The sequence below is a fragment of the Dreissena polymorpha genome, chromosome 10, assembly GCF_020536995.1.
Source record: "Dreissena polymorpha isolate Duluth1 chromosome 10, UMN_Dpol_1.0, whole genome shotgun sequence".
Classification (NCBI taxonomy): Eukaryota; Metazoa; Mollusca; class Bivalvia; order Myida; family Dreissenidae; genus Dreissena; species Dreissena polymorpha.
This window is the reverse complement of record NC_068364.1, coordinates 17,112,074-17,130,455: the sequence shown is the minus strand read 5'-3', so window position 1 is coordinate 17,130,455 and position 18,382 is coordinate 17,112,074. Positions and strand designations below refer to the sequence as shown.

Sequence of the window (18,382 nt, the reverse complement as noted above, 5' to 3'; positions counted from 1 at the left end):
ACACAAAGTAATTAACATCCAATAGTATACTTATATCCATGCACTACACTTCTATACTTTAAACATGTATATATGACCACACTTTGTTCATACCTAGATTTGATGGACCAACTAAGACCAATTTAGTCCAACTTATGTACTACACTTATATACCTCTACATGTAAATGTTGATATTTCACTACACTTCTTTTATACCTAGAAATGGGAGACTAACTTACAGAATACACTTTCAGGAGTCTGCCTAGGTCAAATATTAGTCACTTCTCCCTTGACTGGAATTTAGGAGCAGTCAGGAAAAATCAATGTAAGTGTTATGATAATATCATGAAATTATTTGCATTATTAAGCCATTTAATAATATAAAATACGCAATTTTAATTACATTTGTGAGCGCATCTTATTCTTCAAATATCATAATTGTTATTTGAATTAGCCAGAGAGTAAAAAGAAAACAACAAAACAAACATAGCACTCAAAGCATTCAAGTGTTCATTAAAGTACATAATAAAATAACATACGCACCCCAACCACAAACACTTTTTGGGGGGGGGAGGGATAACATTTTATATAATAAATTTCCTATTAAATATATTTTTTTCTCAACAAAACATTACCTTGTTATCATATTTAAAAATGCAATGTACAAATAATAAATCCTATTTAATGTTTGATGATCACAACCGTATTACTGAAAAACAGAATGTGACAGAATCAATAAAGGTATGCCAGAGAAGACAAAATTGCAAGCTGTTATCTTTTCTTATGAATAGTGCATCATCAGACAACATTATTAACGGTTGTTCCTTTACATGCCAAGTGGAGGCACATTTCTAAGGAGTTTACGCTGTAAGGGTGAAACTGGTTTATCACAGGGGATATTTCAAAAGCAGCAATCATTTGAACTTATGTAACAATGTAAGCACTCTTCATTAGCTTGATAGAGGTAAGATCAGGGGTGTCAATTGTCCCAAATTTGTAATCCGGAAAATTAAGCCGAGAGTCTAGCTTCTAGCTTATTGTTCTTTTTTTACAGTCTTTCTAGGTGCAATTTCTGGTGAGTACAATGCGAAATATTATAAACCAAACCATCCGTAACACCGCATGTGTATTTGTATTCTAAACAAATGATATTAAGAACTTCAAAATTAAATTAAAATCGACAAACCATACCGTATCCGAAAACGACTGTCTGAAAACATGTCCCGATACATCATTTGCAAATAAAATAAAATATGCATATCGTTTGACTGCAGAAAATGTAAACCAGTAACCTAGCAAATACGCAGTCAATATATAATTTGATTAACATATTGTTTATGATATTGCAGTGCTTTACTTTGTCAGTTACTGCTCAGCCAGCCGCTTACCAATCAGAAATCAATAAATAAAATCGGTACTAAGCGCAAATGTCCGGAATGCCGACGATGCTATAACAATATTCGTTCTGAAATGATCCCGCACTAAAAGAATTTTGTCCCTACCCCCACCCCCCTTAAACAAACTCATCGGATTTACATTCACCTCAAAATCAACCCTGGACGGCTCAAATCCGGATTTCAGGAATAATCCGGAAAATTGACACCCCTGTAAGATACATTAAAAGATTCAGACAGTTTATTGATTTGGATTTAACAAAAAAATTATGTTGGTTAAAATTTAAAAGGGAGGGTGTATTACAGGTTTTATATGTTGATAAATTCACTTGAAAATTAGGGAGTAATGAATTTTCCCTGGCTTTTAGAACAAAGCAAAATAGCATATCATGGGCCATATATTTGCCAAAGTTGCCCCCTTCACCTATCCCTGCACCTTTATACATTGCTACAGTGAACAACGTATGCACTATACATCTATGCATTGATACAATTAACAACTTACGCACAACACATCTACACCTTAATCGTATCAAATGTATGCACTTCACTCTTATACCTTGATATTATCAAATATATGCACACAACTTAAATACCTTGGTATAATAAAAAAAAGTGCAATACACTTCTATACCATGACATATGGAACAACTAATGCACAACACTCCTATACCTTAATACAGTAAACAACTTATTAAATACACTTCTGCACCTTGATATTGTAAAACATATGCACTACACTTGTATACCCTGATATGGTAGACCAACTCTTTATCATCAATATCTATTTGATGACACTACACTTGTATACCCTGATATGGTAGACCAACTCTTCAGCATCAATATCTATTGGATGACACTACACTTGTATACCCTACGTTAGCATTACCGATCGCCGAAATCGCCATTGGCGATTACAATTCCTAGCTGGCGATTAAAAATAAGATTTTCATGAAATTGGCGATTGAGAAAAAATAGACCCTATGCTTTACAAATGCACACTCTAAATGCCTGTTTTCAGGCCGTATCAATCGCCAGAAACATCGCTAAGATTACACAGATAACATCCTTACCGGAAAGGCCCCAGGGGATAATGACGACCGCCTAGGTCGATAATCCACATGGCTAATGTCTTAATTGGTCAAGCTTTACACTGCGACCAGACTTTTTTAACATTTGGGTTACTTGGCTATTTACGCGATGACTGAATCACTGAAGCGTGCCGTGTATGACCTATGCTATAGATGTTATGATTCAACGTTATCGAATCGACCAGTACGGAATTGTCGTTTATTCAGATGGGCGGAGTTATGGCATTGACATAGCCACTATAAACTAATTTCCCAAGACACAACGATTTTGATTGGCTCAAAAAGTAGATAAGAGTTACTTCCCTTTACGGTCGCTATGCGACTTGAAAGACCGATTTAGAAAGTGAGTTGCAGATTCTGGGAAAAATGGATGCTGCGAGCGAAAATGGAAAGTCGAAGCAACAGAAATTAACACAATTCTTTAGAAAAGAAAGCGGACAGAATAATGTAAACTCAGGAAATGACCAAATGTTAGGTTTGCGATCGGAGGACGTCTAAAATAGTGCAGACGTGAATGCAGAATCAGAAACGTCTATACCTGTCAAGGTTCACGGTTTCGTCGTGAGTCTCACGGTTTTTGACGTGCAATGGCGGTCTCATGCTGACTTAGTAATTTCTAACGCATTTCTTCAAAAAAAAATAAAAAATGTTTGGATTTTATAAAATGTCGTATAATTACTTCCGAGACGGGCGGGCTGCTTTAGTGGTTTAAAACCTAAATACCACATGTACCGAAAACTGTTTAACGGTGTTAGTGTATCATTATCACTACGCCACTGGTGTCTATGTAAACAAATAAATTGGCTGCAAAATGTCAGCAAGTGGCTCACCAGCAAAGAAAACTTTTCAAGCAAAAAGAGCTAATTTCAGAAACAAATAGTCTTAATTTTGCTCAGAAAATAGCCCCAAAACGCACCACAGACAATCTAGGATCAAAAAAAAATCCGGGGGGGGGGGGGGGGGGGGCATGCCGCCGGACCCCCCTAGATTTGGCGACTAAGTTTTTTTCCTTAGCGCCAACCTAGGTATACCTTGATATGGTAGACCAACTCTTTAGCATTAATATCTATTGGATGACACTTCACTTGTATACCTTAATATGGTAGACCAACTCTTCAGCATCAATATCTATTTGATGACACTACACTTGTATACCCTGATATGGTAGACCAACTCTTCAGCATCAATATCTATTTGATGACACTACACTTGTATACCCTGATATGGTAGACCAACTCTTCAGCATCAATATCTATTTGATGACACTACACTTGTATACCCTGATATGGTAGACCAACTCTTCAGCATCAATATCTATTTGATGACACTACACTTGTATACCTTGATATGGTAGACCAACTCTTCAGCATCAATATCTATTGGACGACACTACACTTGTATACCCTGATATGGTAGACCAACTCTTCAGCATCAATATCTATTTGATGACACTACACTTGTATACCCTGATATGGTAGACCAACTCTTCAGCATCAATATCTATTTGATGACACTACACTTGTATACCCTGATATGGTAGACCAACTCTTCAGCATCAATATCTATTTGATGACACTACACTTGTATACCTTGATATGGTAGACCAACTCTTCAGCATCAATATCTATTGGACGACACTACACTTGTATACCTTGATATGGTAGACCAACTCTTCAGCATCAATATCTATTTGATGACACTACACTTGTATACCTTGATATGGTAGACCAACTCTTCAGCATCAATATCTATTTGATGACACTACACATGTATACCTTGATATGGTAGATCAACTCTTCAGCATCAATATCTATTTGATGACACTACACTTGTATACCCTGATATGGTAGACCAACTCTTCAGCATCAATATCTATTGGATGACACTACACTTGCATACCTTGATATGGTAGACCAACTCTTTAGCATCAATATCTATTGGATGAAACTTCACTTGTATACCTTAATATGGTAGACCAACTCTTCAGCATCAATATCTATTGGATGACACTTCACTTGTATACCTTAATATGGTAGACCAACTCTTCAGCATCAATATCTATTTGATGACACTACACTTGTATACCTTGATATGGTAGATCAACTCTTCAGCATCAATATCTATTTGATGACACTACACTTGTATACCTTGATATGGTAGACCAACTCTTCAGCATCAATATCTATTGGATGACACTACACATGTATACCTTGATATGGTAGACCAACTCTTTAGCATCAATATCTATTTGATGACACTACACTTGCATACCTTGATATGGTAGACCAACTCTTCAGCATCAATATCTATTGGATGACACTTCACTTGTATACCTTAATATGGTAGACCAACTCTTCAGCATCAATATCTATTTGATGACACTACACTTGTATACCTTGATATGGTAGATCAACTCTTCAGCATCAATATCTATTTGATGACACTACACTTGTATACCTTGATATGGTAGACCAACTCTTCAGCATCAATATCTATTTGATGACACTACACTTGTATACCTTGATATGGTAGACCAACTCTTCAGCATCAATATCTATTTGATGACACTACACATGTATACCTTAATATGGTAGACCAACTCTTCAGCATCAATATCTATTGGATGACACTACACTTGCATACCTTGATATGGTAGACCAACTCTTTAGCATCAATATCTATTGGATGAAACTTCACTTGTATACCTTAATATGGTAGACCAACTCTTCAGCATCAATATCTATTGGATGACACTTCACTTGTATACCTTAATATGGTAGACCAACTCTTCAGCATCAATATCTATTTGATGACACTACACTTGTATACCTTGATATGGTAGATCAACTCTTCAGCATCAATATCTATTTGATGACACTACACTTGTATACCTTGATATGGTAGACCAACTCTTCAGCATCAATATCTATTGGATGACACTACACATGTATACCTTGATATGGTAGACCAACTCTTTAGCATCAATATCTATTTGATGACACTACACTTGCATACCTTGATATGGTAGACCAACTCTTCAGCATCAATATCTATTGGATGACACTTCACTTGTATACCTTAATATGGTAGACCAACTCTTCAGCATCAATATCTATTTGATGACACTACACTTGTATACCTTGATATGGTAGATCAACTCTTCAGCATCAATATCTATTTGATGACACTACACTTGTATACCTTGATATGGTAGACCAACTCTTCAGCATCAATATCTATTTGATGACACTACACATGTATACCTTGATATGGTAGACCAACTCTTCAGCATCAATATCTATTTGATGACACTACACTTGTATACCTTGATATGGTAGACCAACTCTTCAGCATCAATATCTATTTGATGACACTACACTTGTATACCTTGATATGGTAGACCAACTCTTCAGCATCAATATCTATTTGATGACACTACACTTGTATACCTTGATATGGTAGACCAACTCTTCAGCATCAATATCTATTTGATGACACTACACTTGTATACCTTGATATGGTAGACCAACTCTTCAGCATCAATATCTATTCGATGACGATTCCTCTTGAATGCAAGAACAGATAGGCCAATGTCAATGACTCCATGGTATTTCCCCTTCTGAATCTGCAAAAAAAAGTAACAAATTAGTATAACTTTGTTAAAGAAATTGGCCATGCACTGTGAAACTGGGGTTTAATGCATGTGCGTAAAGTATTGCTCCAGATAAGACTGTGCAGTCTGTGCAGGCTATTCAGGTACGACACTTCCCGCCTAAACTGGATGTTTGCTAATAAGATACTTCCTTTAAACGAAAAATATCATAAAAGCAAAGTCGTCCCTGATTGACCTGTGCAGACTGCACAGACTAATCTGGGATGACACTTTACGCACATGCATTTAACCCCCTTGTCACACAGCACGGCTCAAATATTTTATTTTTATTAGGAACGGGAACAGTATCTGCAATTTGTACCCAGGTATCCGTATCAAATATCTGAATACTGCTACAAAAACATAACCTATAAGCAACACATACAATTTTGCATTTAGTCATAATTTCATTTAACAAGAGGGTTCTGATAGCTCTTAAATCTATTGAAATACGCATTATTGTCAAATATAGACCTGCTGTGCTAGTCCAAATACACATTATTGTCAAATATAGACCTGCTGTGCTAGTCCAAATACACATTATTGTCAAATATAGACCTGCTGTGCTAGTCCAAATACACTTTATTGTCAAATATAGACCTGCTGTGCTAGTCCAAATACACATTATTGTCAAATATAGACCTGCTGTGCTAGTCCAAATACACATTATTGTCAAATATAGACCTGCTGTGCTAGTCCAAATACACATTATTGTCAAATATAGACCTGCTGTGCTAGTCCAAATACACATTATTGTCAAATATAGACCTGCTGTGCTAGTCCAAATACACATTATTGTCAAATATAGACCTGCTGTGCTAGTCCAAATACACATTATTGTCAAATATAGACCTGCTGTGCTAGTCCAAATACACATTATTGTCAAATATAGACCTGTTGTGCTAGTCCAAATACACATTATTGTCAAATATAGACCTGCTGTGCTGTCCGACTCATCTGACAAAAATTCAAGCATTATATGATATTGTTGTGATACAAATTCTGATCATTTTTCATAAAGATGGAGTCATAAATGTAGCTTCTTGACACCTATTGAAACAAGATTTGCACATGACCTTTTTATTATGTCAAAATAAATATTCTGACAAAGTTTCATGACGATTTAAACATAAATGTGGCTTTCAGAGAGGTAAAAGATTTTTCAAAGACTTCACCATGTAGTCTAGTTTTTGGACACACATGACCCATGTTCAAAAATTAAGTACAAATTTCAAGATTAAAATTTTGACAAAGATTCATCAAGTTAATTCATAAATGTGGCTCCTAAAGTTGTTATCTTAAAAAATAAACCATACATGGTTTGCAAAACTGGTCTTGATGTAAAGAAAAGCATGCTGACAATTTGTCATCAATATTCAGCCATTAATGTTAGCTTTAGAAATGATGACCTGGGCCCGTATTCACCAACCAATTTTTAGACTAAAGAATAAAGAATAGACTTAGAACCAATAAAAATGTGTGCAGTGTTTAAATATATACAGGCCTCCACTGGTGATTATGTCATTAACAAAATGTTCTATATGAAGAATAATATAGATAGGTGTTTACTGCAGAGTTTGACTCAAAATTAAAGAAATTCTTGAATATTCTAATTTAAAGAATTTTCTTTATTCTTAGACTTAAGTCAAAGAATTGTTTGGTGAATACGGGTCCTCCTTTGACACTCATGGCCCAGATTCAAACTTGGCATAGATATTGTTAAGATATACCAGGGCTAGCGCTGGCCCAAAATTTCTTTGAGCCAACCAGTTTTCGTTTTTCGGCGCGCGAAAAGTGGTTTTTAAATCATTATATATACTATCAACTTGTTCATATTTCTTTTAATGACAACAATGGCATATCACATATAAGATGCAGTTTTCAACATAGAAATAATTATCATGGTGCTTGTCAAAGTACAAACGTAAGTAAATTTAAACATGTAAACTTAACAGTGGAGTAAGCTTTCCCAAATTTAAAATCCTGAAAATAAGGTCGGGGGTCTCAAAACCGAAGCCCCAGGAACCCAACAGGAATTATGGGCAGAGACCCCCCCCCCCAGAGCCCTTACAAATTGTTCTGTGTTATAGTCTTTCCTTTGTAATTTCAGGTGAATACAATTAAAAATAATTTAAACCACATTGTCCGTATTACCGCATGTGTATTCATCATTGTATTTCTTCTATAAAGAACTCCAAAAATAAATTTTAATCAATGAAAAATAATGTATCCGAAAACGATAGTCCGAAAAAATGTACAAGTTTTTCACTTTTTCACTTGAAATAAAATTTGCATATTGTTTGATTGCAGAAAAAGAAAACCAGTAACCTAGCAAATACGTAATAAATATACCATTTGGTTGACATTATTCTTTACAAGAGCATAGCTTGTGGGTAAAAAACAACTTAATTATCACCTTTTAATTTCAAACGATAACGTCGATAATCGGCAGAAAGATGTAAGATCATCAACATAGAAATAATTCTTTAATGATCACCCTTAAATTCAGATCTATAGTTGGTAGAAAGGTGTAAAGTAATCAGCTTTGAAATTATTTATTGTTGTGCTTCTTGTCATTTGTTTATCTTTAAATACGACGTTTGCCATCGGCCGCTATATTGTTGGCAGACGACAATAGTAACTGTGTCTGCGCATGAATGACCCAATGTGTGAGTGAACTCATTGTTGATTGGCCAGATACCACGTGCGCTTCAATAACAACAAGGTCAAGCGATGTCTCATGTTCTGGTGCAGACCGGTTTTCGTTTATTGTTTAATTTGCGAACACTTTCAATGAAACAAAGAGAAAATAATAGAAAACCAGTCTGGATTTAAATGGCGGAAATTTTCAATGAAATTTTTCGAGATTTTAGCATTTTCGCAAATCATAATTTTCTTGAGCCAAATTCTCAATATTTTCGCAAATGGCGAACAACAGCGCGAGCACTGTATACAATGTGACCAAGTTTTATCAAGAACGTGTTCTATATGTGGCTTCTACAGTCGTACAAAGTGGTACCATATAAGGTCCAAGGTTTTTTCTAAATTTAACCCTTTGCATGCTGGGAAATTTGTCGTCTGCTAAAATGTCGTCTGTTGAATTTGCAAAATTAGCATTTTCTTCTATTTTTTTCAAAGAATACTATCAGAATAGCAGTTTGGATCCTGATGAGACGCCACGTTCTGTGGCATCTCATCAGGATCCAAACTGTTTGCAAAGGCTTTCAAAATTCGGTTCCAGAACTGAAAGAGTTAACCTAGTTTGGAAACATGAACAAGATTCAACCTAGCCTAGATATTGACAGGCTAGAGACAACACTTTCTGCTTTTATTTAATTTGTTTTCTCTGATAAGCCTGTGCTGACTGTCAGTTTAAACAGAATAAGGCTCAAGCGGTGAGCTGTATGTCTATGAAACTGGTGAATATTTCCACTGTACTTACATCACTTGGCGATTTGCTGTAGTAGAGAATTCCCTTCTCAAGGAGGAAGTATCGCTAAAATGAAACAAGGCAATAATTAATGTGGTATTCCAATTTCAGTGAATCCAAAATGCTGATACTTCGTTATCATGCTGAGAAAAATCAATAAATATTAGGAATGTTGGAAAATATGTGACTTTAGTATCACCAAAAGTAAAGTGAGTTTCAATAAATTTGATGAAAGGAGGAGAAATTACACCCCTACATGCAGGTGAAAGTACCCCCCTAAAATGCACCACCTTTACCCTTTCCCACTGTTCAGGTTTTATGCGGTTTGCTTCTTATCAGAGTCTAAGGGTTGGAAATGAAGCCTTTAAAACTTGAATTTAGTAAGAAAGGTCTTAAATTAAATTTAACTTTATAAGGGACAACAAATATGTAAAAATACGTATCTAAGTGGTAAAGGGTTATTTTTACCCATTGTACCTCACCTTGTGCCAGCCTTTCATGGGCCATCGTTTTCGCTTTGAAAGATAACCCTGGTGCTTGTCCGGCAGGGTGTCACACTTCTGACCATCCCTAAGTCCCTCCATTATCTCCCACTCATTTCTTCGGGACCGTGATTTACGGCCCTTGCCATCGCGCCGTTTTGTGGGAGTGGGGATCTTCTGGGAAGCAGTAAGGCCATCTGGAGGTCGCGCAGGGTCAGTGACCGCAGTTGTTGAACGATTGTCCTCACTTTCTCCATCCTGCAACAGCAGAACAGAATGGTTACATACCAATAATTATTATGATTATGTACCATTATTCATACATGTCTTTTACCAATGTATACAATGATTACATATCAATTAATATAATGGTTACATACCCCTGTATCTAATGGTAACATAACACTCTTTCTAATTTTTACCTAACATTAACATTATGGTTATATACCACTGTAGTATACAATTGTTAAATGCTTCGGACAATAATCATATTGCCAGTAACCCCATATTATATTTTATCATACCACCGCATTGATATCTGCCTGATATAACAATGCCTAATATATATTTTTATATCATGGTCAACAGGAAGTTCTTATATCAGTCAATGTTTAAAGTTACGTGGGATTTGCAATAAAGTCAACAATTTCTATCAACATAAATCAGGTTCAACAAAACAAACAATTTGATATCAAGAACGCATATAAGTCATAAATCACAAAAACGTTAATTTTTTTAAAATAACCACAGCCCGCACTACAAAGTTAAATGACGTCATCAATAGGACAATAAGTCTTAAATATTGATAAAGTCATTGCACTCGCAAGTGTTGCATAGAAAGTCAAGGCAAATGATAACTGTATGCTAATCCTCAATGTTTTAACAAACGATTTAACACGCTTATGTCAATATTGACACCATCATCAAAATGCCAATGTCAATACACATCTCCAAAATGGCGTCTCCAAACTATTCGGTGAAGTGTGTTCTTCAATAAAATTTGTCGCTGCAGTCCATTCCTGATCTCCAATTCAAGACGTTTATAATTAAAGCGGGTGTACTCATCATTTGTAGTGCAAACAACTTTTTTTCTCTATACGATGTTTAAAATAAGCGATTATTCGTGTCGTCTTTTCGAACTCCGTTGCTACATTTATGTCAACGTGTAAAAGCCAGATCAGCAAAATCAGCGGGGATCTGTACATTTTAAATATAAAAAATGGATTGTTTTGCAGATTTTTAGAAACATGTGGTATGATAAACAGAAAAACAGGTTACTGTCCCATCGTTTTGTAATATATCAGGCTCGGCACGAATAAAATAACGGCTCGGCAAGCCTCGCTGTTATATTATTCTAAGCCTTGCCTGATATATTACAAAACGATGGGACAGTAACCTGTTATTCTCTATGTATGCATACTACTGTATGTAACGGCTAGCATAGATTTTAACAAGAGCTGCCCCCAGACAAAAAGCGATAGATAGTGTCATGTACACTATTTGTCATTCATTAAAAAAAGACTGTAAAGACATATTTGGTGATGAATATCTGAAACACTACCATTTATGTGCAAAAAAATAACCTGAAAACTTCAGTACAAAAAAAACTGACAATGCCACAAAACTAGATTTTCAAAATTATTTTTTTATATTAATTTTCATTTAAATAACTATGCATTCCCCGGCTATATATCAGCCTACTACAAATACATTTCAGCATAATTCTCCATCAAAACTCTAGTTAATAAGCAAAACTGTTATACTATTTTTAGTAACATTGTCAAACATGTCATAAATCCGTAGCCTAACTTGCCTCAAATGCAATACCATAACATTGACATAAATCCATAACCTAGCTTGCCCCAAATGCAATACCATAACATTGACATATATATCCATAACCTAGCTTGCCCAAATGCAATACCATAACATTGACATAAATCCATAACCTAGCTTGCCCCAAATGCGATTCCATAAAATTGATATAAACCCATAGCCTAACTTGCCCCAAATGCAATACCATAACAATGACATAAATCCATAGCCTAACTTGCCCCAAATGCAATACCATAACATTGACATAAATCCGTAACCCAGCTTGCCCCAAATGCAATACCATAACATTGACATAAATCCATAACCTAGCTTGCCCCAAATGCAATACCATAACGTTGACATAAATCCATAGCCTACCTAGCCCCAAATGCAATACCATAACATTGACATAAATCCATAACCTAGCTTGCCTGAAATGCAATACTATAACATTGACATAAATCCATAACCTAGCTTGCCCCAAATGCAATACCATAATATTGACATATATATCCATAACCTAGCTTGCCCAAATGCAATACCATAACATTGACATAAATCCATAACCTAGCTTGCCCCAAATGCGATACCATAACATTGACATAAATCCATAACCTAGCTTGCCCCAAATGCAATACCATAACATTGACATAAATCCATAACCTAGCTTGCCCCAAATGCAATACCATAACATTGACATAAATCCATAACCTAGCTTGCCCCAAATGCAATACCATAAAATTGACATAAATCCATAGCCTAGCTTGCCCCAAATGCAATACCATAACATTAACATAAATCCGTAACCTAGCTTGCCCCAAATGCAATACCATAAAATTGACATAAATCCATAACCTAACTTGCCTCAAGGCAATAAGTACAATAAGTCTGCATGTTTGCTAGCTTATACACACCAAATGTGAGCACAATACAGCACAGAAAGGTCAGGTTATTTAGTGGAAACCATTTTTGTATAACCCCTTCCCACTCAGAGGCAAAGTGAAAATTGCTATGTGCAAACAGCATAAAACCAGAACAGCCTGCGAATAACTCACAATCTGTTAAGGTTTTATGCTATTTGCTGCTGTGACATCAGTATCTAAGGGTTGGAAATGAAGCATTTAAAACTGGGATCTAGTCAAAAAGGTCTACACTTAAATTTAACTTTTTAAGAGACTACAAACACATCAAAATATGTATCGAAGTGGGAAAGAGATAATTGGATACAGTTTCTTTGATCTAATGGGCTCCAAACGCAACCCTTGGCTAGGTACATGTACATGAAAATGACCTTCACACAAAATTACAGCAAAATACCTCCATGTAAACTGAAGTTATTGAAAGGAATCAACTTGTCTTATTTTAGTAACGATGACTTGACAACTGGCCCAGATGCAGATCTGCATGCAAGCTAGCTACATGTATTCCTCAAAATATCTCTATTCAAACTGAAGTTTTTAAAATGAAACACTACATTTATGTTAGCAACAAAAACATTTAGCCAACAGGCCCAACATGCTTGGGAACCATGCAGGTTTGCTACATGCAAAGTTTTAATTCAAAGTTGGTCTATGAAAACTTAAGTTATTTATAATGAGCAAACACAAATTTTACCTAAATTTATAACTGCAAAAAGGGCATTATTCTGCTTAACTGTAAGTCAGAGTTATTGCTCTTGCTTAGTGACCATATAAACTGACCACTGAGACATACATTGACAAGTCTTCTGGGGGGATGGTCATATTTGGAATTTCCCGCTGCACTTGATTAAAATCTACTGAGCACATATTTTTACATTTAATTGAATATCTATAGTAATTATCAAGATTTAACATCATATGCAGTTGTTGCACACCAACATTGTTCTTAAAATACAGAAAGGGGTATAATTCTGTAAATTTATATTGGAGTTATAAGCCTTGATTAGTGACCTCGCATGAAGATTTCTAAGATATGTGTGAAGTTTCAATTGAATATAATTTATTATGTAGTCATGGTTTGGCAAACTCACCCAATCCAAAACCGAAATTGTAAAAAAAAATCCTATTTCAAAAACAAATATTTTTTTTAGAAAGAAATGTCTAATGATCATTATATCTCTTCTTTTTTCATAAACACCTAACGAGCTATATAACTAGAATATATACGATTTTTTTCCCAAAATGGCCAGGAATAGTCCTGATGTGTCAATATTTGTTCATAAAAAAATTCCCAATTTGGTTTATTTTGTTGATAACAAAATCTCAAATTTGCCATTTTATGGATTAAGAAAAATCCCAATTTGACAGGACTCCTTTTCCCAAAATGGCTAGAAAAAACCCTGGTAGAAGTTACAGAGATATACGGAATACATCGCTAGTCAATTGTTCCAAGAGTTTGTATCACTAGAGTGGCTTGTGTGATGACGTATCACACGAGAGGCGGAGCCTCGAGTGTGATGCGAAATAGCACAAGCCATGAGCGTAATATTCCTTTTATTATATACAACAACTAACGAAAACAGTTAACAAATGTATTTTTTACTTTAACAAAACTGACAAAACAATGACCAAACGGTACGCCATGGTTTATTTAAGACGCGTATGAATACAGTTTCTGTAAATTAACGTGTAAACATTGGAACCAGGAAAACACAGGTTTCCGACACGCTTACCTTAATGCCATCGTTAATAATCCAATTTTTATAACAATTAAGTTGACAACTTTAATCCGATGTTTATAACAAAAATGTTTAAATGATATGCACTTCCACTTCTATCTTCCATTTCTTTATCGAAACTTAGTTTAAACCACACTATTTTATTGTATTCCTATCGAAATATACATTTATGCATGATAAACACACACTCCAAAATACGTGTTTAACACATAGTTTACTGCTTAAGGTTCATGTAGAGGCTTCATTTTGCAAAATGTGGGACCCCAAGCATTGAACTCAAATTTGACTAAAGGAAGAGTGCTTCATTGAAAATGTATACATATATGCTTTAAAGGATGTTTTTCCTTCAAACTGCTACCAATTTTGTACATCAACGTATCATACCATCCACAAAATCAATCAAAATACAAAGCGATTTTAACACTAAAATATACATTATTTTCAAAAATCTGAATCATGTTTATTCCACGTATTTCGGCGGAAAATTATATAACTAGTGAATAATATCGACATTGACGAGGGCAAGTTACGCTTAAATAGTAAAAAAAGTTTACATATCTAGAAATATCAAAACTCGAACACATGTCATTTCATCACCATGGGGGCAGCCATTTGTAAATTCATAAAATAGAAAGAAACATGCTAAAATCTCACCCTTTCGCCTAATTGACATTCCAAACGGTTGACGATTACAAATGCATTGGATTGTAATCTTTCCGTTGATGTTTGCAAACTGCACGATCAGACCTCATAAACACTCAAAAGAATAACTATGTAAGAAGCATTTCACCAATGTTTACAATTGTTGTCGAATCACCATACTTTTATTATTGCGCATAAAATAGTACGCTTACAGACTGACAGAAAGATCGATACGTATATCCGTTAAATTCATCACGGTATACTATTCTATGGATAATATATAATAACACATCGCTTTGACAATCTAAAAGGAGAAATAATTCTTTTAAACAAAGTTTTTAATAACGAAAGTGAAAACAACGGAAGTTAGATGGATATTCTGTGAGATGCACTTCGGCTCCAGAAAAACAATACAAATAAACTAAAAAAGAAGTGTGGGGGACAATTTTCAGCTGGAAAATATTTGAAATAGGGTAAGTGATGATATCTCTACGTGGTCATTTCCGTTATTGAGTGCGATCTCTTGCTGATTAATGTTAATAGTTGTTTTACTAGTTGCGAACCAACTGTCAAAATAAGTTTGTGTTTTCTCAGGTATGTGTATACACATACCCGGTTTTCTCACCACTGCACGTGGTTTCGACCGATTTGTTTTGCACGTGTTTCTACGGAGCACAGCGAAGGCCACGCTTTCAAAATGGGTAGAAGGAATCGAAATATAAAACCAATCGGTTTGCCAATTTCTTTATATTCCTTTACAATTTTATATGTCGTCTGCAATCTATTTCAATTTGAGATGGTTTAAATTTGCAATTTGGTTGAGAGGTAAATAACAATATTGTTAAGCCTTTGAAAAAGAATTGTGACTCTTATTATCCACCATACCTGGATTTTTAAAAAGTAGTTACGTTTTAGTTATTTTTAGAACTTTGTTTAGGAAATTTATCCAAAATAGGCAGTTGAATAAAAACTCATTTGTTGTTTTATGACAATAATTTTCTGTGAAATGTTGCTAACTTGACCTTGTATATGTATATAGCTTTGTATTTATTCAACTTAAGGTAGTGCATATCCTTCCTAACTTTAGATTGAGATTTTGTAAATTAGTGTAAAAATGTATTGGTTTTAAACCAAAATATGAATAAAGCACACAAATATTGAATGTCAAAAATGTGTTTATGTTATTCTATCCGTCTTTAGCTTTAAAATGAAATATAGTTTGACCATATTGTACCACATTGAATGAAGAAAAACCAAAGCGAATTTTTAATGGATTTTATACCCCCCATGAACCTTAAAAACACCAGGTCCGACATGTCCTTACAGAGTTTAGATAAAACTATTGTGTTTTGTCACAGAAATCACGTCACACAATGTACAACCTAATATATTTCGTATATAAAATATTTCTATTTTCGGTGGGTGTAATGTGACGTCATTAAATGGGTCAAAGTAGTCCGGCTAGTATGGTAATACAGAATTGGAAACAGTGAATAGCGTAATACGGGATTTTTTATTTCAACCATTGATACAACCTGTATTTTGTTAAAAGCATTAAACATGTATATAATAAACATGCTTATCGCATGCAAAACAAATCCTTGATTCCATCTTGAAGGCAAACCTTAACCTGATCGTGAAGTTCAACAATGGGAAAAATCCTGCTGGAAGGCCCATCTCAGTTATAGGATTGGTCTTGGTCAGTTAGGGACTAAAATACCCTGAACACATACATGTGTAAGTAGTAAAGTTTTATTTCAATTTATGCAGTAGATAAAGAGATAAGGAAATGTTGCAAGCAAACGTTAACATGACTATAACTAAAAGGGGCATAATTCTGTTATATTGCAGGTCAGAGTTATGGGCCTTAGTCAGTGACCTCAAACCTAACCTTCATCTCACATGCAAACCCTAACCAGTCTTGCAAGAACAAAAAGGGGCATAATCAGGCCAAAGAGTTGGTCACAAATTTTTTTAGTTATAATTATTATCATTTCATGAATGGTCATATTAAAACGTTATAACACATTGGCTGAGCCACCACTGAATATATATGTTTAATATGAATACAAATAAAAAGTTTATACAAAACTACACTACAAATTAACAAAATTTAATTTGTATTTCTTGCTCTTGTACAAAGAATTAGTAAAATACACAAAATAATTTCGTTCTTTAGCAGACGATATCTTGGCGTATGCACATGGGAAAGTTTGGTTACGAAAGCAGCATAGAAGACAGAAGAAGGGGATGAGTTCATATCTCTATTTATAGAACACCCACATATCAATTTATTAAATGGTCACATGTCACTAAAAATAAAGGTTATATCACCCCAATTAAATCTTTTTAATTAACCTCTGACAGAGGCTCTATTGGTTTGCATTTCAGTTTGAGGGTTACATTTTCATCATAAATGTTATCATGTTATAAATGCTATACAAATCTTTCAATGCAGTAATGTCATACATACTTGTCTCTGTGTGTGCTTTAAACTACAAATAGAACATAGATAGTGAAAAAAACAAATCTGACAAACAGATAATACACTGGTACCTCATTTTCTATGATATATCCATATATGTACAATTGACCCAACATTTAACAATGTTTTACTTCCAAGGCCAAGGAATAGCAACACCAGACACACTTTCATGCAGATTAATAATATATTTACTTTTGCACCACAAGTCATGAAAACAACATGATGCCTCGATATCCAATAGTTGTCTACTGCCCACATAGTGATAAATTATCACAGTGATAGTACAATTAAGTAATTAAGGAAGAAAAACCTGGACAAAAATACCTCATCAGAAATGTCAATAGTGATTCACTGATAAAATTGCTTATTAAATATTAATTGAAAAGTCAGATATACACTTTTTTGATATGGAAAAATATATCACCAGTCATGGCCATAGTAAAGGGGAAAACTAGAAATTATGACACATGCATAAAAAGAAAAACACAATTCACAACTCAATAGTCCTGTAACTTCGCTGAAAAACAATGGACAGGAATGAAACTCAAACTTGATCTGTAAGTCAAGTAGATAGATTCACAGCCCAAAAATCAGGAAAATATTTGGAAATGTTTAGGAAAAAACTCAGGAAACAGATACGGGACGGACAGACAATATAAGTGCTTTATGCCAACCTACTGGGGACATAAAAAAACATCCATAATAAGTCGACAAACAACTCTCTTACAAGTAACACAATGTATTCCAAATTG

At 34.7% G+C, this 18,382-nt stretch overlaps 1 protein-coding gene across 9 annotated transcripts in view; it reads right to left on the bottom strand.

Annotated features, from left to right (window-relative positions):
* The window catches only part of LOC127848381 (oxysterol-binding protein-related protein 3-like), a 108,530-nt gene that overhangs the window by 71,240 nt on the left and 18,908 nt on the right, over positions 1-18,382 (bottom strand). For all 9 annotated transcript variants that reach the window (XR_008034472.1, XR_008034474.1, XR_008034476.1 and 6 more), the window contains exons 3-5: positions 10,030-10,287; positions 9,560-9,613; positions 5,977-6,090 (exon numbers count right to left, since the gene is read on the bottom strand). Coding sequence is in view for 4 of the 9 variants with exons in the window: in XM_052380811.1 (XP_052236771.1) it covers positions 5,977-6,090; positions 9,560-9,613; positions 10,030-10,287 (426 nt within the window). In the remaining 5 variants the exon portion in view is untranslated. The remainder of the gene's footprint in view (positions 1-5,976; positions 6,091-9,559; positions 9,614-10,029; positions 10,288-18,382) is intronic.